This window comes from Epargyreus clarus, unplaced genomic scaffold (assembly GCF_041222505.1).
Source record: "Epargyreus clarus isolate Ecla_fem2 unplaced genomic scaffold, WU_Ecla_fem_2.2 ptg000015l, whole genome shotgun sequence".
Taxonomy (NCBI): domain Eukaryota; kingdom Metazoa; phylum Arthropoda; class Insecta; order Lepidoptera; family Hesperiidae; genus Epargyreus; species Epargyreus clarus.
The window spans coordinates 7704812-7732566 of record NW_027332223.1 but is presented as its reverse complement, the minus strand read 5'-3'; the positions used below and the strand labels follow the sequence as shown (position 1 = coordinate 7732566).

At 33.7% G+C, this 27755-nt stretch overlaps 5 protein-coding genes across 6 annotated transcripts; 2 read left to right on the top strand and 3 right to left on the bottom strand.

The window, feature by feature from the left end:
* The first annotated feature begins 2150 nt into the window (after positions 1-2150).
* On the top strand, positions 2151-5129 carry LOC140748349 (uncharacterized). 2 transcript variants are annotated; one of them, XM_073081191.1, is made up of 2 exons: positions 2151-2270; positions 3483-5129. In XM_073081191.1, exon 2 carries the CDS (start codon positions 3488-3490, stop codon positions 5063-5065), a length of 1578 nt encoding a protein of 525 aa, XP_072937292.1. In that variant the 5' UTR covers positions 2151-2270; positions 3483-3487; the 3' UTR covers positions 5066-5129. The 2 variants fall into 2 exon arrangements, with proteins under 2 accessions (XP_072937292.1, XP_072937291.1); XM_073081190.1 differs by lacking the exon at positions 2151-2270 and adding an exon at positions 2456-2661.
* Positions 5130-7352: 2223 nt separating this feature from the next.
* On the bottom strand, positions 7353-10562 carry LOC140747784 (uncharacterized). Its single transcript, XM_073080401.1, has 2 exons — positions 9826-10562; positions 7353-8378 (listed from the first exon to the last, which is right to left on the bottom strand). Exons 1-2 carry the CDS (start codon positions 10240-10242, stop codon positions 7431-7433), a joined length of 1365 nt encoding a protein of 454 aa, XP_072936502.1. The 5' UTR covers positions 10243-10562; the 3' UTR covers positions 7353-7430.
* A 430-nt stretch (positions 10563-10992) lies between these two features.
* LOC140747787 (alpha N-terminal protein methyltransferase 1) lies at positions 10993-12252 on the top strand. Its single transcript, XM_073080403.1, has 2 exons — positions 10993-11592; positions 11835-12252. The coding sequence occupies exons 1-2, from the start codon at positions 11150-11152 to the stop codon at positions 12127-12129; spliced, it is 738 nt and encodes a 245-aa protein (XP_072936504.1). The 5' UTR covers positions 10993-11149; the 3' UTR covers positions 12130-12252.
* Positions 12253-12664: 412 nt separating this feature from the next.
* l(3)77CDf (phosphatidylserine synthase 1 homolog l(3)77CDf) lies at positions 12665-26740 on the bottom strand. Its single transcript, XM_073080402.1, has 7 exons — positions 26230-26740; positions 25680-25938; positions 25083-25393; positions 24626-24880; positions 23430-23652; positions 22817-22876; positions 12665-19238 (listed from the first exon to the last, which is right to left on the bottom strand). The coding sequence occupies exons 1-6, from the start codon at positions 26394-26396 to the stop codon at positions 22832-22834; spliced, it is 1260 nt and encodes a 419-aa protein (XP_072936503.1). The 5' UTR covers positions 26397-26740; the 3' UTR covers positions 12665-19238; positions 22817-22831.
* Positions 20443-21971, bottom strand: LOC140747866 (zinc finger BED domain-containing protein 4-like). The gene is made up of 2 exons (XM_073080488.1): positions 21503-21971; positions 20443-21287 (listed from the first exon to the last, which is right to left on the bottom strand). Exons 1-2 carry the CDS (start codon positions 21969-21971, stop codon positions 20443-20445), a joined length of 1314 nt encoding a protein of 437 aa, XP_072936589.1.
* Positions 26741-27755: the final 1015 nt, after the last annotated feature.

The window sequence follows — 27755 nt, the reverse complement described above, 5'->3', positions numbered from 1 at the left end:
CGTGCCCAGCAGTGTTATTGGGCACAATAATGGGTTGTTGATGATGATGATGATGATGATGGGTATGTATACATCCTAAAGAAAACTTTGAAATTACATTAGGGCCCCGGGAGCCACACTGCAAAGGCCATTTCGTCTTGACATTTTGTTGTTGTTTATGACATAGTTAGATTTTTTTAACGCGGGTGAAATCGGAGCGGGCGTACGTGGAGCAAAGTGTAGCCGCACCATTATAACCCAACAATCTTGATGCGTTTGGCAGGGGCGCCACTGGCCATTATAATGTTGCTAGGTTGGCAGACCTACATAAGAAGTGGAAAAAATTAACTATTATATTTGTCAATATTTAATATATAATAGGGAATATGCATGTGATTTAGATTTGCTTGTTATTTTTTTCCTCGGTACATTACGGTCCTGAGTTTACATCTAAACCATTATTTTTTCTTTATTTCGTATTAAATTGTTTAAAACTTTAATCAAAAATCGTAAATTATGCGAGCGAAATTCAAATTTGCAAAACGCATTCCCATTGGTCGAATCGAAAAATGACGTCACATAGCATGTTACGATGTTTATAGGCGTCGATATTCAAACTGTTCGAGAGAAAAATTGTTTTTGTCTATATTCCTACAGTGTTATTTATTACCTAGTACGATTTTTCTACATAGTATTATTAGGAATAATCAAGAATAATTATTGAAAGTAGTTTTGTCAAAGCACAATCGGACTATTTACCTAAAATATGCAAAATGAATAAACTGGTTTTTATGCATAGGTCTATTCAGAAATATTTAACTAATCATAACTTATTCTTTCTTCTTTTTTTTCATAATATAGGAGTAGCAGACGTGGACTGTATCCACCTGATGGTAAGTGGCTACTGCCGCCCATGGACATCTGTAATCAACCCCAGATAGGATTAGATATTCCCACCTAAGGTCGGCCACAGCTGCGCCGCTACCCCTGAGGACTAAGCTGGAACGCCTGGGAAAAGTCTGCCTCCCTTACCACAGCCTTCAAACCGGAACACAGCAGCGCCTAACACCGCTGTTATTAGATAGAAATAGGTGTGGCGGTGGTGCCGCTGGAGTCGAACCACAAAGGGTTCTACCACCTTCTACCTATCACCTATCTTCACCAATCTTTATAATATTATAATGGATTATAATGCATTTTGTGTGTTTCAAATGATAGTGTTTGATGTAGAAGTCCATAAGTACCTAAACAAGTAGATGATCAATGCCATATTTTAAAATTATTTACCTAAAATTATTGTTTGTTACTGTAAATGCAAATGTTAATGCGATTTTGGAGATACTTTATCTGTTTCCTATAATCTTGCACCACATTTTTCGTATTTTCGCATCTTTTGCAAAGGAAAAAACACTATATAATGTATTTAGGTTAGTGGTTTTGCACAATAACTCTAGGAAATATTTATAAAGTGGTTATTTAGCCTTTCCCATGATGTAAATAGCGATGAAACCTGAAAACGTTTAATAATACCTTTATGTGCATACAGTTATCATCAATATCAATACAAATCACGCTACGTGATGTCATTTAAAGAGCGCGTAAAATGGCGGCGTTCAAATGTCTTAAATTTTATTGATACTTTAAATATTAAAAAAAAAAAAAAATTCAAACACCCATAACATTGTTTATATTTTTACTATGTTAAAACGGTGTGATAAGTGCTTTAAGATAATAAAATAAAAATGTGCATATTCCCTATTACCGACATGCAAAGAATATAGTAACCTATGTGTGGGGTACACCAAGGTTCCCTGACCGACATCGACAGTTTTGAAAACTTGACATTGACAGTATTTCGCCATATTCAATATTTCAATGAGGAATGCTTATTTTAAATATTTTTAAACAGGAATACTTTAGGTTATCAAAATATTTGTGTATTTTTCTTCAATTATACAAATTATTCGTGTTTTTTAGATATAGTGTACATGAGATGGCCGAAAATGAAACATCTCCTTTACAATCATTCTATTAGCAACAATCTATGAGATAATAGATCTGAACCGCAGTGAAATGCACCCCACACACACACATAGATATATTATCCTATCTATGTACACACTACAAATAAACTGAATGAAGGAATATTCATTTACACTACTCATTCACAATTCATTTCCACACTTAAAAGTTCAGAGCGCCTGTCGACTTTTTCAACAAATACGAATATTTCACCGCGAATTCAGATTTCGAGATTATAAACCTTAATAAACAGCATCCTCCTCCTCCAGGTTCGAATGCATTTTATAATTCTTATGCCTAATGCGACGTTCAAGAGTAAGGTTAATGATTAATGTTAAACATAATGTAATATGTATCTTAAACTTAAATACAATTCATGTATTCTTAAATGTGTTTTAAAAAATTCTATTGCGCACATGCCTGGCTGTTGCGATGTATGCCAAGATTACTCGTGAGCTAAAACGGCTCGCGTGTGATATAAATAGGAAGCACAGATCCACATCAGTGTGATTGTATAGTTGAAACGCCCATGCTCGTGGAATTTTGATTTCAGTTTTCTATAAAGTGCAGACTTAATATATAATTATTTGAAAACATTTATTAAAGTTTGAGAACATTTGAGAAAAGTGATTTGATTGAGTAAATCAAATAAAATGTTGGGTAGGTATTATTAGGCACAGTACTATTGCTACTTAGATTATTTATTCGTGTTATTTTTTGAAAATAATTACCAAACAACTTTTTACCATTTCACTTATTTGGTTGGTTGGTTTTACTAGTTAGTGTTACATTTGTAGGTTTATTCGTATGGACTGCTACATAACTAAGGATGAATACTCACTTACCCCTTATATATATCACCTATTAGGTGAAGTTCTATCACAGATCGAAGCGATTAATATTTACTCACACTATTATTGTGCTATTATGCACAAGAACGAAGCAAAACATCGTGTTGAACTAACTCACTGTATGTATGGTTTAAGAAAATTTATTCTCATTAAGAATTACAAGAAATTCACTTACATGGGAGCATATTTGGTACTTATTCTAAATTACAATTTAGGTACACATACACATATAAATATTAAAGTATTTTTTGGCGTTAGAGTTACGAAGATAATTTACGATCTTGAAATGACTAGAATTACCTTATATTGTAAGAGTAGCAGACCAGCATGAATTCCATTTTATAGAAGGTAAGTGGCTACTGCCGCCCAGGGACATCTATAATCAATCCTAGGTACCCTAGATAATCCGCCAGAGTCGAACTACAGTGAGTTTACCACCTTTACCTACCTATCTACCAATAATTAAAATGACTTGGATCTTAAATAGAGTTTCTGACATTCAAGTTACAAAAAAATATACCTATAATCATTTCCAGTTTAGTAAAAACATGTAAACTTTGTATTTATTAAAATTATCTGTAAATATAATATATTGATATGTAAAAAAAAATGTATTCATTTCTGTTGTAGAAACCATGAAATCATCAAGATATAAGCAACCAAAAGCACTAGAATGTCTAGCTTTAAGAAGTCTCGGAGATTGGATAGCTAAACAAGCTGAACTTCAGATGTTGCCAATTGCTTCGTTAGCACAGCAGAACCCAAACAAAGCCCAATTCACTTTATCCCGCAGTGTAGAGAACATCCGTGATCACCTGGATTACAACGTGCCATGGATGCTACATGATCAGTTAGCTCTTGAAGCTATTCGGGCGTTATCAGAACTCTGTGAAAAAACTAAGCGCTCGCTAGGATTTCGAGGGTCGATGGGAAAGTTTGTAAGCCAAATGAACGTCGTTGTCAAAATGACCGAAGTACTATTTACAAAGAATTATAAAGTCGTATCTATTGACACCATACCGAAGATGATGCGCTCAGTTTTTTATTCAAAACTTCAAATGCTTACTGGACTCGTTTATTTAAATTTAGGCTCTCTTTCAGGAGGCTGGAAAACTTCCGATATGGAAGGTGCTATTATTCAGTCCTTGAAAGAATTGCACAGTCTCAAATACTTATTTATTAACTACGATTGTACTGACCGAATTTTAAAATGTATAGTAGACAATTGCAAAAATATAAGAAAATTAGACGTATCGTGCTCGAAATGTGTAACAAATGAAAGCATAGATATCATTGTAAAATTAAAATATTTAAAAAGTATACAACTTTATCATACTTTTGTAACATGGGAAGGTTTCGTAAAGTTGCTACTGAACTGTAAAACATTAGAAGATATCGGCAGATGTGATGAGATTGGAAAAGTTCTTGAATATATACATTTCACAGATCCAAAAGTTGGTCCATTTCAATTGAAAATTTTTGTAAGTCGTTATGCCACAAATAATCATTTAAATCTAGCGATTGAAATGTGCCCTTTTATTAGAAATATGACTGTTTTTCACAATACTTTACAAAGTGACCTCATGGCACTAATAGGTCTACAAGATTTGCGTGAATTAAAACTATTATCCTGTGATTTTTATGCTGACCAAATAAAACAAGTACTTCAAGTAAAAGGATGCAATATTGTTTATCTACACCTGGAACACGTAGACCAAATTGACATTAATGCTTTAATGTACATCAGCCAAATGTGTCCATTACTTGAAACCTTAACACTCTACAATTGTACGCTTATACAGCACACGTCATTATACACAAAAAAGTTAGAAATATTGCCCTTTAGAAATTTGAAGAAAATTACCTGTGTATCAACATTCACCGATGAGCAATTATTATTTCTTCTCACGAATTGTCTAAATGTAGAATTTATTCACTTTGGTACAGCAGTCCAACTTACTGATGAATTTATTTTCAAACTTTTAGATAAAAATCCATTGATTTACCTAAAGGAGTTGCGTATAATGCAATCAGATTTCTTATCCATGTTATCAGTAGAAAGGATAATTCAAAGTTGTATGAGTTTGCAAGTGCTAGTAGAGTTGGAGAGTTGGTCGATGATAACAGAAAGCGACAGAGAATATATTAAAAATTACATAAAAATCAATAATTATAATGTCAATACCGAACCCATAAGACGATATGATGTGTAATTTTTTTTCATTATAGTTGTATGAACCTACCAATAACATTAGTGAATAAAAGATATGGCACTTTGTTGTTTTCTTATTTCATAACTAGTTCTAATTTCGCATTCAACCATATAATATTAATAGTTTTTCTTGAAGATCATAGCATGTTGATATATTATATTACGATACGCGTGACGTACCTACTAAGTCTTTTGTTGTCGCACAGCGTGTAGTTAACGCTCGAGCGCGGCGAAGGTTCTAAAAGCCAGACTCTTACGTCATTAATACCGTATAGGTATTATTTCAACGCTCATCCTTACTAATATTATAAATCCGAAAGTAACTCTGTCTGTCTGTCTGTCTGTCTGTCTGTCTGGTTGTCTTTTCTTCACGCCTAAACCACTGAACCGATTTTAATGAAATTTTGTACAAAGATAGTCTGAGACCCGAGAACGGACATAGGATAGTTTTTATCCCGGAAATCCCACGGGAACTAGGGATGGCGATCTAAGATCGATTAATCGGAGAATCGATCTTTTGGACCAAAAAGTCTATTATTTGAATCGATATCCTTACTAATATTATAAATGCGAAAGTAACTCTGTCTGTCTGTATGTATCTTCATCACGCCTAAACCACTGAACCGATTTTAATGAAATTATGTACAAAGATAGTCTAAGACCCTAGAATGGACATACATTTATCCCAGATAGCGATCTTAGATCAGAGAATCGATCTTTTTGACCAAAAAAAGTCGATTTTTTTAATCGGGCTCCAGTAATGGATCCTACCTACGTTTGTGGGTTTTTTTTGGCATACTCTAAATAACCATGAGTTTAAAAATATCAATTCTTGCAATCAGAGACGGTTGCAGCATTATATTTGTTTATATAGATTTATTGGGATTATATTAGGGGTGGCGATTCTTTCCGAAAAAGATCGATTTTTGAATAGATTCGAATCGAAGTGCAATAAATCGATTCACAAAAAAATGGAGGCCCTAAGAAACAATTCTATCTTCGATCTTTTTCGAGGATAGCGAAAAAAAAAGGTTATCAGGATCAAACAAATTATGTCAGCAAATCCTTACTTCCTTACTAATCCTTACTAATATTATAAATGTGGAAGTAATTCTGTCTGTCTGTCTCTTCTTCATGGCTAAACCACTGAACCGATTTGAATGGAATTTTGTAGAAAGATAGTCTGAGACCCGAGAAAGGACATAGGATAGTTTTTATCCCGGAAATCCCACGGGAACTACGGATGGGATGGCGATCTGAGATCGATTAATCGGAGACTCGATGTTTTGAACCAAAAAATCGATTATTTTAAGCGATCTCCAGTAATGGATCCATTCAGTGAATCGATCTTTCAACCCAGAAGATCGAAATTCGATTTTTTCATAATTTACCTACAGTTACTTTACTTATCCATTTTAGTCGATCATCTATCTATTTATATAAAAATGAATATTTGTCTATATACATTTTATAAAATCGGAAACTATATTTGATCAAGTGATGATCTTTTTCAAAGTTGTTGTCCAAGAGCCCACGAAGGTTTGGGAGTTGGTAAGACCGACAGATGGCACCACTGTCATTCCAATGAAGGTACGAATTTTCTGTTTTATGTATGTCATATTATATCTTTAAAATGCGGGCGAAGCCGCGGGCACCACTAGTGTGATATAAAGTATAATTGGCTCATTTCAAGTCGAGCTAGCATACGGTGAGTTCCGTACGACCAACATTTCATTTGTTTATTATTGTTGTTTAGTATTTTTATAGCAGCCGTAGACGTGAAAATTTGATCTATCAATAGGTATAGGAAAAACGCCGAAAAATAGCGTTAAGTTTCTCGTATGTATGGCGACCCTCATTTATTTTAAAGGTAATAGAACCATTATGTTACGACTCCGGTGACACCACCGCCACACTTATTTCGGCCTCATAACAGCAGTGTTAACCGCTGCTGTGTTCTGGTTTGAAGGGTGTGGTAAGGGAGACATACTCTTACGAGGTCAACGTACGTAACGTACCAACTTAGTCCTCAGGGGTAGCGGCGCATCTGTGACCAACCTCAGGTAGGAATATCTAATCCCACCTAGGGTTGATTACAGATGTCCATGGGCTGCATTGTGACAGATGGGCAGACAACGGAGGATTAGTAATAGGGTTCCGTTTTGTATATTGTTGTTTTCTCTAATTAGGGATTCATTTGAATACGGAACCCTAATTAGAGAAAGATATAATTACTACTTTGAATAGATCCAGTATTTTAATATATACGAGTACAATGAATATAAAAGTTTGTGAAACAATTGGTATTATATTATTTATTCAAATTCACAAAGTTAAAACAGTAATTTCATGAACTTGAACGTTTATCAACAACTTTCGTCGGTTTGAACGGCCTTATTCACAGTCGTCTCCATACGTTTAGTTGTGCAATTATTAAATATAAGATTGCCGCTAGGGTTATTTATAGTTATAGAACAATTGTTAAAAATATGATTTGGCCTAGGCTCAGTCTCGTTTGTAAGATTTTGAATATATAAGCCTATATCTGGATGATAAAGAATGGCTCCTTTTGGCTCGTCCGGTTGTATTTCTATGATTGTCTTCGCCTCCGAGATTGAAGGAGCCGACATCTGGTTGATACTTTTAGACAAATTTACTTTTTCTTCTTTCAAAAGAGACATAATTTCTCTCGCAGTCGAAGCACATCTCTCTTCATTTAAAATATTTTCAGAAGAGTTCAGCCCAGAAGTCGAAGGACCATATTTTGATTTTATATCAACAACAGCCGTTTCGGTTCGTTTAATTGTTTCCATCTCATCAGTAATTTGCTCCGAATTCTTTCTTTTATTGTTTACGGAGTCGCCAATGTTCCCAAAAGCGACCGCCGCCGATTTCCAGCCTCTGCGTCGTTGCAAACTTGTAATATCGGCACCACCGTCGACTAACAAAGTTACCGACGTCCTGCGAAAGCTGTGTCCTGTGAAGTTATGAGCGTCTGGTAGATGTAAATATTCCGCGATGTCTCTCGGCATTGATCCAAATTTATTGATTCCAACGGCTTGTGGGATGCATACCCCTTTCGTGTACCGGAGAAAAAATCTATCAACAGAACAATTCTCCGGTCTCGCTTGTCGATATTTCCAGCAAAGATGAAATAACTCGTTCATTATTGTGAAAGATCTTGGAACGTTATTTTGGGTTCTCCGTACCAGCACGAGTAGTACATCGTCTTCCACTTTTTTAACGTCGTCGACTGTGATGTTCACGAACTCTTCTCTTCGCAATGCGCCAGAAATTCCGAAGATGAGAGCTACCTGAAGATAGTTTTAACAATCAATAATTTCAATTACTACAGAAATTTAAGAATATAATTATACTAGTGGTGCCCGCGGCTTCGCCCGCATTTTAAAGATATAATATGACATACATAAAACAGAAAATTCGTACCTTCATTGGAATGACAGTGGTGCCATCTGTCGGTCTTACCAACTCCCAAACCTTCGTGGGCTCTTGGACAACAACTTTGAAAAAGATCATCACTTGATCAAATATAGTTTCCGATTTTATAAAATGTATATAGACAAATATTCATTTTTATATAAATAGATAGATGATCGACTAAAATGGATAAGTAAAGTAACTGTAGGTAAATTATGAAAAAATCGAATTTCGATCTTCTGGGTTGAAAGATCGATTCACTGAATGGATCCATTACTGGAGATCGCTTAAAATAATCGATTTTTTGGTTCAAAACATCGAGTCTCCGATTAATCGATCTCAGATCGCCATCCCATCCGTAGTTCCCGTGGGATTTCCGGGATAAAAACTATCCTATGTCCTTTCTCGGGTCTCAGACTATCTTTCTACAAAATTCCATTCAAATCGGTTCAGTGGTTTAGCCATGAAGAAGAGACAGACAGACAGAATTACTTCCACATTTATAATATTAGTAAGGATTAGTAAGGAAGTAAGGATTTGCTGACATAATTTGTTTGATCCTGATAACCTTTTTTTTTCGCTATCCTCGAAAAAGATCGAAGATAGAATTGTTTCTTAGGGCCTCCATTTTTTTGTGAATCGATTTATTGCACTTCGATTCGAATCGATTCAAAAATCGATCTTTTTCGGAAAGAATCGCCACCCCTAATATAATCCCAATAAATCTATATAAACAAATATAATGCTGCAACCGTCTCTGATTGCAAGAATTGATATTTTTAAACTCATGGTTATTTAGAGTATGCCAAAAGACCCACAAACGTAGGTAGGATCCATTACTGGAGCCCGATTAAAAAAATCGACTTTTTTTGGTCAAAAAGATCGATTCTCTGATCTAAGATCGCTATCTGGGATAAATGTATGTCCATTCTAGGGTCTTAGACTATCTTTGTACATAATTTCATTAAAATCGGTTCAGTGGTTTAGGCGTGAAGAAGAGACATACAGACAGACAGAGTTACTTTCGCATTTATAATATTAGTAAGGATATCGATTCAAATAATCGACTTTTTGGTCCAAAAGATCGATTCTCCGATTAATCGATCTTAGATCGCCATCCCTAGTTCCCGTGGGATTTCCGGGATAAAAACTATCCTATGTCCGTTCTCGGGTCTCAGACTATCTTTGTACAAAATTTCATTAAAATCGGTTCAGTGGTTTAGGCGTGAAGAAAAGACAACCAGACAGACAGACAGACAGACAGACAGACAGAGTTACTTTCGGATTTATAATATTAGTAAGGATTACTGAGTCTTTACTTACCTTTTCGCATAAATATATATCATCAGGTGCTTCGTTTAAAAATTTGGAAATGTTCTCTCTCGAAAATACTTGCGATTTTTTAGGCTGATACCCCAAATTTTTCTTTTTTAGAAACGCCGTCAATTTGTTGTAGCCCCCAATATCGATTTGATCGTACGTGTTGATTGTGTATTTCAGCATGGAATATGTTGCCCATAAACTCGGTGGAGCGTACTTGGTCGATAATTGCACAAAATATGTTAAAAGGGCGTCTTCGCAAAGCGAATTTGATTTATTTTCTTTGCGCCATTTCTTGAATGCTTCATACGCTGCACTATATAACTTCTTCGATTTGCTGGGCAACAAATTCAGGGTCGACGAATTTACACTGGCTGGAACAATTTCGTTGTTCGAATCTTCACTTTCTGAACCGTTCATATTTTCAATAAAACGTTATCTATATTTTCTGAACGTTAAGTTATAGACGCTCATTTAGTTTCGTGTTATTTATTATGTAGCGTGAACACAGACCAGTTATATACAGTCTGAGTGTGAACTATTTAAGAAAATCGCTACCCTATCCCTCTCTAGTCATTTATTTGCTATGAAATGTGAATTCAATCCGAATAACATTCAATACTGATACTTGTTTCTTTACAATGTCTATTGAACCTCCACAGCGACGTGTACGATGTACCGTTTTACTTGTTTCATGGATGTAGCCATTTTATACATCTGTGAAGTTAGTCGATTGATTTTCGTATAGTGTAAAAAATATTACTTAGGTCACAGATTATTAAATAGTTTGCTTAGGTCACGGAAAAGTGTGGTTAACCCCACAGAGTATTATTACATACAGGTTAACCCACAGATTTAGGTAACGCACTGCTATAAAAAAAAATAATACGTTTCTCCAGGATTTTAAAATACATTGTATATCGAAATCGGAATTTCGTAAATATGAAAATACTGTGCCGGCGAAACAAACAAGGGTGAATTGCTCGCATTATTTTATTTAATCAGTATAAATAAATGAATTGAATTGAGATTGCCTGGCAGTACTAAAAAGTGTCCTTTTTTTCAAAGATCTTTTCATAACGAAATATTAAAATGTATAAGTTACTATATATACTCTGTTTCAAGACCTTGCCAATGTCCATTATCTATCTGAAATGTAAATAGCAATACTGTCAACCTGTCATAGTATAGCAGATTGAAATTTGAAGTGAAACTTGGAGTCATGATCTAAATAAAATATAGCCTCTAAATAGTGAAATAATATAAAGATAATACGATGAAGTAATATTTTTATTGTTTAGTTAGTGGTGTACAAAGTAAATATATAATGAGTAATAAAAATCCTATTAATTATGACAAGTCATTGGAATATTGGGCAGATATCCCAGCCACCATTGACGGAGTATTAGGAGGTTTTGGCTTTATATCAAATGCAGATATAGAGGGTTCTAAAGTATTTCTGAATTCAATATTTTCTCTTAAGAATCCTCCATCTAACAACGTAGCGTTAGATTGTGGTGCCGGTATAGGCAGAATAACAAAACACTTGCTAATTCGATATTTTGAAAAAGTTGATGTTATAGAACCAGATGAGAAATTCATTAGTTCTCTTCTTGATTATGTAGGTGACGATAAAATTAAAGTAGGATCCTTATACAAAGTCAGTTTGCAAGATTTTAAGCCTGAAAGAAAATATGACATCATATGGAATCAATGGGTTTTGGGATATTTGACTGATGAAGATTTGGAATCATACCTAATATGCTGCAGGTAATTTTTTTAAATGCCATTGATAATATTTACTGAGGATAATGCAGTCATAATTTCTGTGCGTATGTGGCATACTCCTTTTTAATGCATTTGTGCATATAAACTTTTGTTATGAAGTTTTAATGCAAATACATAAACATCTTATTAAACTGTATATATAACTTTAATCTAGGTAACCTTTATATGTATGGTTGACATACATTAACAAACAGTTTATGAGTAGCTGTCTTTTTTATTTTCAGGAATGCATTATCTCCAAATGGTGTTATAGTTGTAAAGGAAAATGTTACATCAACTGGAAAGATTGAAACTGATGAAACAGACTCATCAGTTACTAGACCCTTAAAACAGTACCTACAGATATTTAAAAGAGCAAAATTAAAAAGGATAAAGCAATGTAAACAAACAAATTTTCCCAATGGAATATATCCTGTTTATATGATAGCACTTATTCCTGATAGTCATTGTGTGGATCAACAGTTAAATGTTGATATAAGTGAACCAATTAATCCAATTAAATTACAGGCTGAAGCATAAGACTCAAACTCATAGTGTTACTTCCAATTGTATTTTTTACCTCAAACTAAACAGACTGGACTTTGTTTAATCTTAACAATTATTATATAAATAAGAGCAAAAAATATTGTTTTCTTTGATACCATTGGACCCTGTTTTTGACTTGCTTATTCTGAGCATCAACTCATTGCTGGACACTAATCTTCATTCAGAGTGAGAGGCCTTCAGGTTATGACCTACTACTGGTCCATCATGCTGGTTTACACACTTTTATATTCAAGTTTTTTATTTTTAGTTATTGTTGTCATAGCGGTCATACTTGTACACACTGTAATGCAAGCTTATAGTACCTAATTTAAAAAATAATCTTTTTTAAGTGTCTATGTATTAGAGTTAAGAGATGTTACACAAACCCTGTGACAAAAATAGCAAAGGTTTATTAATAGGATTTAGTATTTACCCAATGGGTTTGGAACCCTAAAAAACTGTGATTAACCATATGTTGTATTCACTCTTGTCTCCCCCATGCTACACCTCTGGACTTAGTAATCATAGATACTAGGATAGTAAAAGACTTTTTTATTTTCATTTTATATTTATAACAAATAAAATAACCATGGAGAGGAAGTTCGCAGATATAACAATATTATTTAACAAATAAGCAAATCTCTCGGTTGGTCATTGTTGTAATTATTATTTAAATTTATACATTCATGTAATCATAAAGAGGGAAAATCTAGTGTAATAAGTACATCAATATTTTAATTAAAAAAAACATTTAGATTGAAAGATAAAGTATGATTGATTTAAGAGTATCCATTTACATGTATACAAATAGTAGCATTGGTAATAAAAATATGAGATCCATAGAGTATAATAATTTCGGCGAACGGTAGGTAGGTATAAACAGAAGCAGCAGCTGTACCTCCTGTACGGTCATGCAGCCGCATGACACTCAAAAGATATTGGAAGATTATTGGAATGATCACATTTTAATGAACTGCACCTAAATTACTTTTCTTATTATATTCATCAATCACTCTTTTTCCCAGAAAATATTCAGTGCGAATAGTAATTTGTGCCCCAATTATGCCATATATTAAATTAATTATCATCATTCTTAACTCTTAACAAACTTATTTTCAACATTATTGGCTTTGATCTGAAGTAATAAAAACCGACACTAACAACACCGTCTGGTGAGGTAGATTAATAACTCACGTTATTACTTTTCTCATTTTCCCAGAGATGCATGTTTAAAAAAATTACTTATACAAATAATTATTCAATTTTTTCCGGATAACGGTTCCACTAATTGACCTTTTATGGAAACTGCTTAAAACCTAACCGAGATGTTTAGGCAAATAATTTTTATACCAAATGTAATTGCGAACTAAACAATTATTTAAACACACACACGATAATTTATCTGCACACCCAATAAATATTTATTTATATTACGAGACACACAATCTTATACTACCTTAATATAAACCTAAGGTTACCTACAGTGGCTGAGCAATATAAAGATAAAGATTCATAATACTAAACTAGGTAAGTAATAAGATATCGGAAGGTAACTTTAAAACTAGTTTACTTACCTACATTTTTATACCTAAGTATTTGGTATTGGTTTAATATTTTATTAACGTAATAAATACTTAAATATGTAGGTAATGTATAAGTGGTACTTCGGGTCTTCTAGCATGTCGGCAAATATCAATAAAATACCCAGATCCGCGAATACGCACATACTGTGTAAGTACTTTCAATAGTGTCGTTGCTAGCCTTTATTCTGTATTTCGATAAAACATTTAAGGTAATAAATAGCTGTAGGAAATATTTACATAAATATTTGTATACAAAAACATCGTAATTCCAATTTTTCCCTGCATAAAAATGTTCGTTCGAAGCAATCGAAGTTCGTAGTACCAAGTATTATTGCATTGCTTGGATTATTTGGAGATATCGGTTTCGATTGAGGTGAATTAAAAGATGTACGTGTATAAAATTTAAAATGGTTTGTTATTCCATGTTTTGTAAGAATTTAGAAGTTGGTCAGTAAAAGTTAATCATTGATCATAAATATCTTAATCATTAAATATATAATAAATAATATGAAATCCCCATCTTTGGCACACGACACGTCATCGACAATAGGTAGGTACATAACACCTCGAACACCTTTAATAAAACGTAACATAAAATAATGAAATCGTGGACTGGTATGCTCAGAAATAAAAAAAAAAAACTATCAATGAAAATTAGATAGTCCTTGTGGACTAGTTTCTATCTTCTGTTCCATTAACTGTTACGTCATAAACTTAACACGATAAACGTACCGTAGTATGCCGAATCACCGATGTACCATACATTTTACAATGTCTGTAGTTTTACCATCAAATATCGCAATGATTTTTGTTTTTTCTATATCATAAAACGGCTATACAACGCCGATGGTCAAATAGAATATAATAAGAAGTGTCTTTACTGTAAGGTTGGCTTAGAACTGTACGCTTTTGTGACCTGGGGCTTACCACCATCTTTTAAGAACAATTATAGATCAAGAAAGTTTTATTTCAATATTGCATCAACATTATTTTGTTTCGTACCATGACCTCCAGTTTTCCTTCCTCGAGAGGAAACGAGACATCGAAACTACTGTCATCTCTTTCGCACCACGGTCTTGATTGTGTTCTGTTATACACAGTTGAATAAACTTAAACCCTTATTCATTTAAAGCTTATCCATTGTATAAAATCAACGGAAATTGTCATATTTTGTTTAAAAAGTTAATTTCCTGCAAAAAAATAATGAATAGTTCCGACCGACATAATACAAAACTGCTTATTGTAATATTATAAAAACAATCTTACTTTAACGAGGTCGTAGTACGAAATTTCAATGTATGATTAAAATAATATTGTTTTAAGAGATGGTAATAACCCCCTGAACTGGACGACTTCAAGTGCACTAGGGTACAAATAACTTTTTATCCATACCGTACGAAATAATCGTCTTATGAATCAAATTCAAAACTTACATGTACATTTCACATTTTGCTAAAACTAAAATTAAATTGAATAAATAACTTCCATCGTCATGATAACTTTTGCATTTAGCTCCTAAACTGTGTGAGTAGCCGCTGCACTCGGTTTCAACCGCACACAGCTGCATGAAGTAGAACCTATCGACTTCATTCGTGCGGTTAGTTTGTTAATATCGACTGCAAACTGTCTGACTGCAGTCTGTCTGATTGAACACTTAAGGAATTAAGGCAATACGTCGCGACTTCGAGCAGGTCCAAATCCGACCGCCCACATGCATGGAGACATTCTGAAGGAGCCCTAAGACAATTATATACTATATGTAGTATAGGAATGTCAATATACGAAATCCATTTAAATTTCGTATTTCGGAAGAAGCTCTTTAATCGCTAAGAAACAATTTCCCTAAAGGACTTAAATATAATGTGGATTGCCGTTTAACTAGACATTTTTTTAAGTAAACTACATATAATATATCGTTTAAGTTTCTGTTAGGGTATTTAAATAGACATTACCAGTACCTACAAGTTCCGAATGCGTGATTATATCCTATGTATTAGATAATTAGATTGAGAAACATATATTATTATATTATAGATGAATACTTATTATATAAGGAAAAATATGTCCGCAAATAGTTTTTAACATAATATGCAATAAACATATAATGCAAGGTATATATTATGTTTATTTTAATTAAATTTACTTGCGGCCATATAAAAAGTATTAAATAAGCAAATAAATGACGAACGTGGATCTCACGCAATCGGATTCATAGACTAAAACATTTTAGTACATTTTCTGATATTGATATTACAAGTCGCTCGCACAAAGTTATGTAACTGAACGTAAAGATCTTGTAATTAATTAGAATCGGCTCATCAAGCGCACAATTGTAATGAACAGAAACGAATAAAATAAAAAATGTTACTTCAAAATAACTAAAATTTTCATTAAAACGATATACCCCATATCCTTATTAAAGCGATACGAATATGCCTACCCGTACAATTTTTATTTTACTCTCTTCTTTTAATGGGTTAAATGGTATTTGCGCTTATCTTGCTACCCAAAATGACTATGTGAGAACATTATTTCTGAGAGAAAACTTTGCTGCAAGATCTAATTTATAAGATATAATAAGTGGAAGAAAGAAACAGTTATACATAATTCCAAACGATTCAGTAGGTACATTGTCGCAAAAACTAAAATAATAACATGAAAGTGTCTGCTGCTCCGAATTGCAGAATAAGGAATAAGTGGGAAATAAAAACTCTTAGTGAATACGATACGGATATTTTGAATTTATTTTGCAATATTTACCATAAAAGGTAAATGGTAATCTTATAAAAAAAGGTTCAACAAAAATGTATGATAATAATCAGTGCATCATTTCTCTACCTTCACATACTATAAAAATCATGATACACATTATTATAATACTCATTATTCACTTCGATAAAAACCAAATTTCACAAGGACAGACTTCGTAAAAGGATGAGAAACATGGAAACTACTAAAGTTATAGAGGAATCTTCTGAGTTAGAAGACATCATTAATTAATTATAATATATTATGTAGATTATATTGGAGCAAAGCATTCGACTATGTGAACTGGATTTGCTTATGAAAAACATTCTGAACTCTGGATCCTTATTTACCTAACTAAATCCAACTGTACTCTTGCAAACAACAGCAAAAAAAGTCATAAAAGTTTACAGGATAACATCTAAGCTCTTTAACCGTGAAAAATGATAAATTTGTTTTATGTTATCTCAACCATCAACAACAATATAAAATAAAATAAAACAATAAAACAGACGATAAAAGGCTGATCTAAATGTTAAAATTTGAAACAATCTGAATTCGTCCAAGCTTGAAGATTTTCTATTTCTTTTCATTAAGCCGAATTAAATTAAAATCTCATTACATTGAGTGTGTTACACATGATTAGATTCTAGAGATGTTATGCTGCAATTGCGGCCTATGCCCATTTCTGAATGAGCATATTGCAAGTAGCATCTCTCTCAACTCGTGCATATAAATGCACGAGTCCGACGCACTGATGAAATTAAATCTGCACTACTTTAAGGGAAGTAATAATTCTTGAATGTGGCTACGATCCTTAATAAAGTGAAATGTAAAGAGGAGAGAGAAAGAAGCGTAGAAGCATTAACTTTGAGCCACTAGCAGTCACCCATCTAACTATCGACCGCGTTGGATGCTACTCAAGTTTGTACACCGAATAAGATGCATGTGACGTAAAAAACACAATTTATACTACTACACTAACTAAAATAAATATAACACCAAGGACCAATAAGAGGAATATATTAAATAGAAAAGTTATTTCACACATACCTACATAATAACGGGGTCTGATCAGAAAGTATCGCGAATGTAGAATTTCCGCGGGTTACGTATATTCGTATTTCGATTTTTATGGCGTTATTTAGGTAAATATGTCCCTCATTTACAATGGAGAGTTTGGCCATTTTGAATGTTCTGTTAATTTTTTACAAACTGTTTTGCTTGCTCGTGTTTTGGCTCTTATTCGATATTTGCATATACCAAAAAATGGATCGTAGGAACTGTATCAAATTTTGTGTAAAAACAAATTTAAGTGCGCGGACGCATTTCAAATATTGACTGTGGCATATGGGGAAACTACCTTGGATCAAAGCAACGGTTCAAATTTTTCTCAGAGGGTCAAGAAGATGTGAACGACGAAGAGCGAGCGTACTTGACGCTCGAGCACATTAACGACAGACGAAAACATCGGTAAAGTTAAAAAATAGTATTGGCCAATCTTCGAATCACCGTTAGAGAAGTCGCCGAGGACCTTAACATATCGATTGGCTCGTGCCATTGGATTTTTACTAATGATTTGGGTATGACATGTGTCGCCGCGTAATTCGTACCAAAATTGCTCATTTTCAACCAGAAACAGTATCGCGTTGTTAACATTGCTAAGTAGCTGTTGGATTCTGTCTGCGACAATACAAATCAGCTCCAGAGGGTCACAACTAGTGACGAATCGTGGATTTAAGATTATGACGTGGAAACCAAAGCTCACTCATCCCAACGGAAGCTGCCGCACGAGCAAAGACCGAAAGAAGCACACGAAGTTCGATCAAATGTGAAGGCTTTGCTTACAGTTTTCTTCGATTGCAGGGGCGTGGTGCATCATGTGTTGTTGCAACAGTAGTAGAACAGTCAATAAGAAATATTATCTTCAAATTATGCGCAATTTGCGCGAAGCAATACAGAAATGCCCGGATTTATGGAGGATCAATAATTCGCTGTTGCGCCATGCCCCTGCGCTCACATTGTAGTTTGGCCAAAAACAACAAGATCACAATTTTTTTTTAAGTTCTACACGAATTGGCAAAAGCATTGGTACAAGTGCATTATATCTGATGGGGATTACTTCGAAAGGGACAGAATAGATTTTCAAGAATAAATAGACAATTTTAAAAAGACCCAAAATACGCGATACTTTTTGAACAGACTGCGTATATGCTAGTGTTACTATTTTTATTTATTTACATTTAACGCCTGTATTCTTAATAAATTACCTTTGAACTAAGCCTTTTTCTAGAAAATTCCAAGATCTAAGTGTAAATTACTATATCCAGTTACATCAATCTATTACCATCGTAATATAAAACGATAGAATATTTATACCGCAAAATTTGGTATATTTGTCAATGAATTTGACGATAATGATAATAGAATATTTATACAAAAAATATAACGAACAAGTAGGTCAAAAGGTTAAAACCAAACACGTCTAAATTCCTCTCAGGGAATGGTCACGCTCAGCCTTATCGCGCGCTCGTACGATTCTTATCAACGGGCAACATTCATAAACCCAAGGCCTTGAAGATTGAGGTCTTAATCGCAGTAGATAGATCTCTTGGCCGCTTTCAGGTGGGTGAATACTTCAGCAAGCTCTCTTGTAGCTGTTGTTTTTATCTAGTCACTTGAATTTATTCGACGGATAACATAAAATTAAACTTAATTTATCTACAAACACGTCACAGTCAAGTATATTTTGGCTACCTAATAGGTTCTTTCCTCCTGAAACAACGAAATGATAAATTTTAGACGCAGTGTGACATAATAAATTATAAAATTTTAAGCGTTTATACGATGAGAATGAGATATGTGCCAAAAAGCTTTAGTTTATAAGAATATTTTTAAATTACATTTCAATTTTAAACTAAAATTATTTGCATTTATAAAATGAGCAAGTTATTGCATATAATCACGAGTTTTACTGTAAGATGTACGGCACAAACAGATAATGTTGGTGGGGGTACAAACTAGAACAGGAATTGCCAGATGAAGAGGTTAAGCATGAGAACTCACAGGACATATTTCTTTCGCCTCCGCGCGCGATGCCTTTATATTTTTATTACAATTTATATTTAAAAACTTACGAGGCCACGGTTTTCTGCTGTTATGTAGCCGCTCTCTCTCAGCGGAAAATAATCGCGTTTTCGCGTACGCTGGGGGGCTTAAACCGTGAAAAGTAGAGATGCAACGGATATCCGGTTGCTATCCGGTATCCGGCCTATCCGGCCATTATTTTACTATCCGGCCAAATACCGGATAGTTACACACTATCCGGCCGGATACCGAATAGTGATTCTGTTTGGTATTTAACTTTTAAAAATAGTTAGTATACAAGAAAACAACAACAAATTATCAATATTTGTTTATTACCTTTAACGTACAATTTAAACTTATCAAAAAGCCTCATTTAAAATAGTTAAGATTGTTAAGGAATCCTATGATCAGCATTAGTATCCATTCAACCAATCGTAGCGTAGCGTATGTTAATTCTTAATCAAATAAAATAAGTGTTACCAAATAAATAAAAAGAGAGTTTAATATTCATAATTAACTAACGGCAAATTGTTGTGAATAAAAACGAGATTCTCTGCATTTTTGGGTAACAGACGATTCCTCCTATTTTCATAAACAAGTCCTGCCTCTGAAAAAAGTCTTTCGCTATAAACACTGCTACATGGTGAGGACAGATATATTTGGGCAAATTTTATCAATATTGGGAATTGATTGGCGTTTGCTGCCCACCATTCATAAGGGTCACTCTGTCGATCAACTCGGACCATTTTTAAGTAAAAGTCAAGCTCGTTGGCTATAGCACTATTTGTCGTATCTTCGGTTTGACTATTATCTTGAGCGACTTCGTTAAAGCAATCCCGAAATGTTTCATGAACAACAGTTGCGCCATTGCCTGCCCTTCTTTTCATTGGATTCAAATAGTAGTGAAAGGCGAATCACTTTCACTACTATTTGAATCCTCTTCGCTACAACTCATTTTTAGGCCCTCCAGAAGCAGCTTTTGTCTAGCTTTTTCTGTTTGTATTATCCCAAAAAAACTGGTTTTGAATCTGGGATCCAATAAAGTAGCCAGGAAATATTTTGGATCTTCATCAAGATGTTGAAAACGTTGCTCTATTTCAGTTTTCAGAGACATCAATACATGCAACAAATTCGGCACTTTCCGCGCAGTTTCTTCTTTTTGAAGGTACCTCATGAATGTAGCCACGTGTGGTATGACTTTGGAAATGCATGACAAACCTGAGCTGGTAATTTTCGTTATTTCCTCGAAAGGTTTAAGAAGGCTGATACATTGCTCCATTAAATTCCACTGATGAGGAGTCAAGTTACTAAGTTTATCGTGGTCGGCAATATATAAAGAAACAGCCCGTTTCTGCTCTAATAAACGCTCCTGTAAATAGTAGGTGGAGTTCCAACGTGTACTGACATCTTGCACCAACTGATGTTCCGGTAAATTCAGCTCCTTTTGAATGGCCTTCAGTTTTTCTTGCGCTAGTCCTGAGTGATTGAAATGGGTTACAATACGCCTAGAAGCAGCTAACATCTCCATTAAATCAGGCTGACATTTAAGTGATTCAGTGATGACTCTTTGGAGCGAGTGAATAAAGCAGCGAGCAGAATCATATTCAGCCACCCGAACTCCTTTTACCATATTAGCCCCACTATCGTGCACAACAATGTGTATTTTATTCAGAGGAATGTTCCAGCGCGCGGCAATAACGTGCAGTTCGTTCGCTATATTCTCCCCGGTATGAGACCCTGAAAAGGGTTTGATTGCCAATACGCCATGTTCCAGTTTGAAATCAGGAGATATCCAGTGGGCTGTAAAAACTTAAAAAGCTTTCATTATTGTGGTCGCAAGTCCATATATCTGACGTAACAGACACCACGGCAGCTTTTGAAATATTTTCCATATTTTTTTTTATTGATTCGGTCATAAATGTCGGGTATTATTTTTTCAGTCATTAATGTACGACTGGGGATCTTGTACCGAGGAACTGCTTTATGCATAAGCCTGTTGAAATCAACTCTGTGCACCATTGATAGTGGTTCATTATCTAACGCAATCATTTCACCAATTAAATAATGATATTCCTTAGATTTTGAGTCATTGATACCCCAATACTGTTTTCTTTCTACTGTCTCTGCCAAAGTTAATTGTTTATGTGAAGCCGACTGAGCGGGAGCGCTCGTACTTGCAAATGAACTCGTAGAAGGAAAAGTTCTGCTTCCGCCGCATGAAGTTGAAGATGGACCACCGTAAATTTCGGAGAATTTGTCGGGATGCTTGCTTTGCAAATGGTTTTTCATAGAGGAAGTCCCTGCCTTCTTCCCTTCGCCACCACGAGATAATTTTAATTTGCAAATTAAACACACTACGTACTTTGCATCGCCTTTTTCTATTTCAAAATAGTTCCACAACGGAGATCGTTTATTTGCCATTATTTTAAACAAATAAAATATACACAGAATTAAGTACGAGTTCACAATTACGTATACACTACTATACACATTAAGCACAAAAAAAAAATTATCTATTCAGCAAAATAGGCGGGCGCACGTGTACTGCATACGAAATAGTTCCGTACACTGAACTAATAAAACTCGTTTCTTGCCTCGGTCCGCGCGAACGTAACAGGTTGAAACCTGCACGAAGCGCCCGCCGCCAAACTAAAATGTAGGTATCGTTTGGCCGGCCGAATATTCGGCGGCCGGATACCGGATATTCGGCCAGTGATCAGGCCGAATATCCGGTATCCGGTATCCGGCCAAACAACTATCCGTTGCATCTCTAGTGAAAAGGATAACTGTAATTTACCTATATTTATATATTTATAAGCGAGTTGCTTTTCCACGTCCGTACGGGGAGGCGGAAGAAAAACGCTCTGTGAATCCTAAGTCAGTGAAAGCGTCTGTCTATGGCATCTGTATAAAATTTAATAATCGGGATAAGGGAATATAATATAAGAATTAAATTAATTACAATACACTATTTACTTTGCAATTTACTTAATTAATAATAACAATAATATATGACCATACATGACACAACTCATGTTTTCTTAGCCCTTAGATTAATAAAATTTAGTCATCTAAGGCCCATACCTATGTACTTATTTCGCAATCACTTTAATTGTATTTTGATTCTTAGGAAGTACTCAGAAATATCTTATAGAATATGTTATCTTAATGTGATATATGGTATGTTTATATGAAATGTTCTGGACAATTCAGCCGGAGGCGGCAATCTGGCGACCCTAACTAGAATAGATCAAGGTTAATCTTACCTATATAAATAATAATTATATGTCTTTTTTCGGACTTTCCGTACCCGTTTCCTTGTTTGGCTGTAACATAAACAAATTAACTGCGTAAATTTATATTGCTATTTAATTTTGAATATATGAATATTTAAGTAATACTATAAAAAATATTATCTGACTTAAAAAATATTGTTATTTGCGATATCATGCATAAGTAAATACATAATATGTTACAAAACAATATATGTACATACGTAATTATGATAAGAAAACGCCTAAATTTTACATCATCATCGTCAGCTCATACTAGTCCAATGCTACGCAAAAACTTCTGGGAGTAAAGTATATAAATAAATAAATAAAATTGAAGTTTATATAGTTTTCAATAATTACTACTTTCTGTTCTCTTATAATTATATAATAGGCAGAAAAAGGATTCAAAATATGTCTGCCTGACCAGATACTACACCTGACACCTGCTGCATGTCAGACAGGTATGTTATTTTTTAATATCTAGGATATCAAACATGTTTGAGCGTGACATCACTATATATATGTTAAATATACAGACTATAATCATTCCAAGACGTTTTATAATATAAGCCAATATTTCATAAGATATATGTCAAGTATTTACCTCAAAATATTGATGATACAGTAAAACTCCATAAACGCAGCCCACTGACACTAACATCTGAATGACTAGCCACACAATAACATTACACACTTGAGCTTGTCCAAAAAGCTCTTTTCCATTTTTAATGCACAGCATCGACTCTGTGACCATTATTGCTCCATAAACCCAACACTGAGTTCCCACTCTCTTACACTTCGGATCAGTAACATATGTATAATATTGCCTGAAAAAAACCAATGAACAATTAAATCCCTTTTTTTTAACAAATACCAAAGTTTATTGTGCATTTAATTTGATAATTAAATAAGCACAATTATATTCATTAGTGTAGTCTTATTTACAGGTGATTAAGTAGGTTTGATGATTCTTTTAAACTCAAAATTATATACTGAATACAGAATCCAATAAGCAATATAAAGTATACGGACCAATGATCATGCTAATTAAATCCGTACAAATAATGAAATTCGTACATACATTGCTTATGCTATTAAATGATAATAAAACACTTAAATGATTACTATAAATTTCGTATGTCTGTATAGCTCGATTAAGAAATGGGATATGAAAGATGGCATAAATTTCTGGTGCTGGTGTCTGTCGCCTGAGACAGTACGACCATGTAAATGTTATTTAAATACTGGTATATGATGAGGCCAGGTTATGACTACATCATAAACAAAAACTTCTGAATTCAGAGTAGCTAGAGCTATGTGGTTCAATTGAACCCCTTTATTAAACCTCAGTAAAACTGAACAATATTCAGGGCATCATGGAGATAAGTTATGGCTTTTTTATAAAGATAATATTTTTTTTAGTATACTCAATATTTATGGAACATCTTATTAAACTCATAGTTCCATGTTGAATTTAGCTAAGACATCTATCATTTAGAATATATCTTATCTTAACTTAGACAGTAAGACAATATCAGGTCCTGATATTAATATTATCTTTTAAACAAGATCACCTTCTATAGCACTAATTTGTGTGTGGTCTGGGCTTTAATGAATAGAAATGTATAAAATGTATATCTCATAAAAAGGAAGTAAAAACATACAATTTACAGAAAAAATATTTGTGCTACTTTGCAATCAATATTAACATTAATATTCTGTGAATAGATTGAACATAATGAAAATTATGTACAATCGTAGTCCCAGAAATCAATCCTTATTATTTACTATAATATTTACCTTACAGATGGGGCCACTATAACTCCAATAAGACACAATCGAGCAATGACTAGAGGATGTGAAGGCGGCATCTCAAATATATGCTTAAGAAAAAATGTATTCAGTTCAGATATTTGCCAAAATACAACAAGTTGGCTGAGAGCAAAGAATCTCATATATGTGATTGTGGGATCCAACCATCGAACAGGTGTCCAGTGGACTGGAGTAAACTGCAATATTGCCCTTTTTATTTTTCCTGTTGTTGAGGAAATATCCCTGTAAAAAGCAATGTAACAATGCTATGGTGTATAAAATTATTATTAATGTTAAAGAAACATTATTTTATGTTATTATTTTAAGCAAATAATGTACATGTAACACTATGAATTCATTCTATGAGTATCATACATATGTATCACACATACATATGTATCACTCATACTACTGAAAAAGCTCATTATAGAGAATTACAACTTACCTAATGCTCACCCATTTATACTCTCTCATTTCCAAAGCTTTACAAATTTTCAGGCCACACCATATGCCTAAGCCATTGCAGATCAAAACATCCAAAATTATTGAATCCCACCAACATTCCAAAAAATTTGGTAGCAGATGAGCAAATGCTATTTCTGTTATCTCCCACATAATGGATATGGCCCACAGGAGACCCGTATGTCTAAAGAGTATAGCTTTAAACAGCCACCCTAGAAAGTGTCCCCAAGCAAATACATCCAAATGAGACCAGATTTTGGCCACACTTATGTCTGAGCAATTCACAGCATACTCCTGAAAAGGAAATAATTCTATGATTTTCTTATTTCATTATTGTCTATTTATAAAGTAGGTATTTCTAAACCTTTGTACAGAAATCTTACTTTAATTAACCCAGCATTTCTTATGATTACTTCATACATATAGACATGTTAAAATTAAAGAGACTCCCAGCAATTTTATACCTATTTAGAAGAAGACAATTATTTTAAATGAAACATTAATTTTTTTGATTTATATAGACATGTTATATCCCACATAAAGGTCTAACATTATTATAACAAAATATTGATTTACTCACCTTATCCATGTCAATGTGAAAGTTCCTAAGGTTAGGATCTATCCAGTACATTATTTCATACACTGTGGAGTAACTTTGAAATAAAAGGAACAACAAGGCCAGTAAATATAGCACTGACATGCCAAATACTATTCGCCATACTGCAGGATGTGGTCTAGTGAATGGACCATTGGGAAATGTAAGTACGGATATTATTAGAAAAAAAAATACTACACAGCATATACCCGACCATATATTTTCTTGAATGCATGTCTCGTCTCTGAAATCATAATAACACAGAATGCTTTATAGAAAAATCTAGACTTTGTAATTGTCATAAAACTATTATATAAGCGTGTACTAACAAACACATAACAACATGTTCCACAGTATTATTGGTTAATTGCATAATAAAAAATATAAGCTACCATAATTGTAAAACTACTAATAAACATTACATCGTTTTTTATGGCTAGCATTATATGTTATTGATAGAAACATAGTAGTAGAAGAGAGAGGCTCATAAGTAGGAAATTGACAACATTTGTTTTGTTAATTAAAATTACTGTACCTGACAAATGCTGTATATATAACTGACGCAATAGATACAGCCAATAGTGTTATAGTATGTGGTTTGTAGAAAAATTCTAGGGATATGTCATCTACTGGCCGTTCATTTATTGAACTGAAGGCATGGTGAATATCACTTGAAGTAGCAGCAGCATTCGTCCCCTCCATTGTTTTTCAAATGACTTTGTATTTTGGATGACAATTTCAAATTACGACTTTCATGAGAGAGAATGTGTACTTCGAAAAAATTGCTTCATGCTTATAAGCTTATTCACATCATAGAATTTCGTAACGACATATTTTCATTGAAGGAGGCATTGGTATAACCTCAAAAATTTAATTAATTACTTGGAATGACACTACTTCAATGTCTGTTAGTCACAGTCACAAGATCACATTTACTCCAATTCAATACTGATAAAATTTTGGTTATAATAGTCCGTGATACTCGGTTCGATTAGATTTTTTTTCCAAATTTATTTGACGGTCATCAATGTCATAATTTGACAATATTTCTCACTGTCAAGTGTCAAACAGAATGCAGCATAGACTTGAATGAAGGGATTTCTTAAGCTAAAGTTTAGGTAGGGTAGCATCGTCTTTGAGGGACCCCTACAGGGTTACTTTACTCTTTGGACCCCTCTTTGCCTTGCCAGTTCTCACAGATATAATATAACAGTCTAATTTATTTTTAAGACATCAAATTATTGCATAGTAAACATAACTTCTAACTAGGGAGAACGCATTCTAAGTAAAAACGAATTGTAACTGTAACAAATATGTCCCCTTCTATTTTAATGAAATAAAACCTTCGATCACTAATTATTAGTGATCGAAGAATAAAACGCAATATTGGTATACATGTTACAGTCATAGTGATCAAATAGCTATTATACATAATGTCTGTTATATGTATAATAACTAATTTGTCCAGACAATGTGATAAATTAAACACTTTATCCGGCTGTTATAATATATACTAACATGTTTAAGTTAAACAAAGTAATAAATATGTTATTGTAAGAGCCCGAAGCACAGTAAATTTTAAGATTAACTGAAATTATTAATGATGAATTTTGTTATATCAACGTCATCTTGGTTATTGTATTACTGTAACTACGAATCATATATTATAGGCCCGAATTATCGTGGATTGAACTTACCCGCTGGCAGGGCGTTACCGCGCCTTTTTATTTTCTTTTATGTTCCAAACTAACCTTACCAATACCAAGCCTGTATGATATTCTTTAGGATTGGTTAGGTTAGGTTGGAATATAAAAGAAAAAATAACTAAGAAACTAACTAAGAAAAAATAACTAAGCGAGCAGGGCGGGTGGGTCCAAGTCATGTACAGTCCGTATGTACTTAAAATATATATAAGCGATAGGAGATAATAGTTAGGAATGTATTTTATTACACCACCCCATAGCTGATTTACGTACATCGTGTACAGAGACTGTGCATAAAACATCTCGACATGTTTTTTTCGATATGTGGATCATTATAAAATTACAAAAAAAATATATG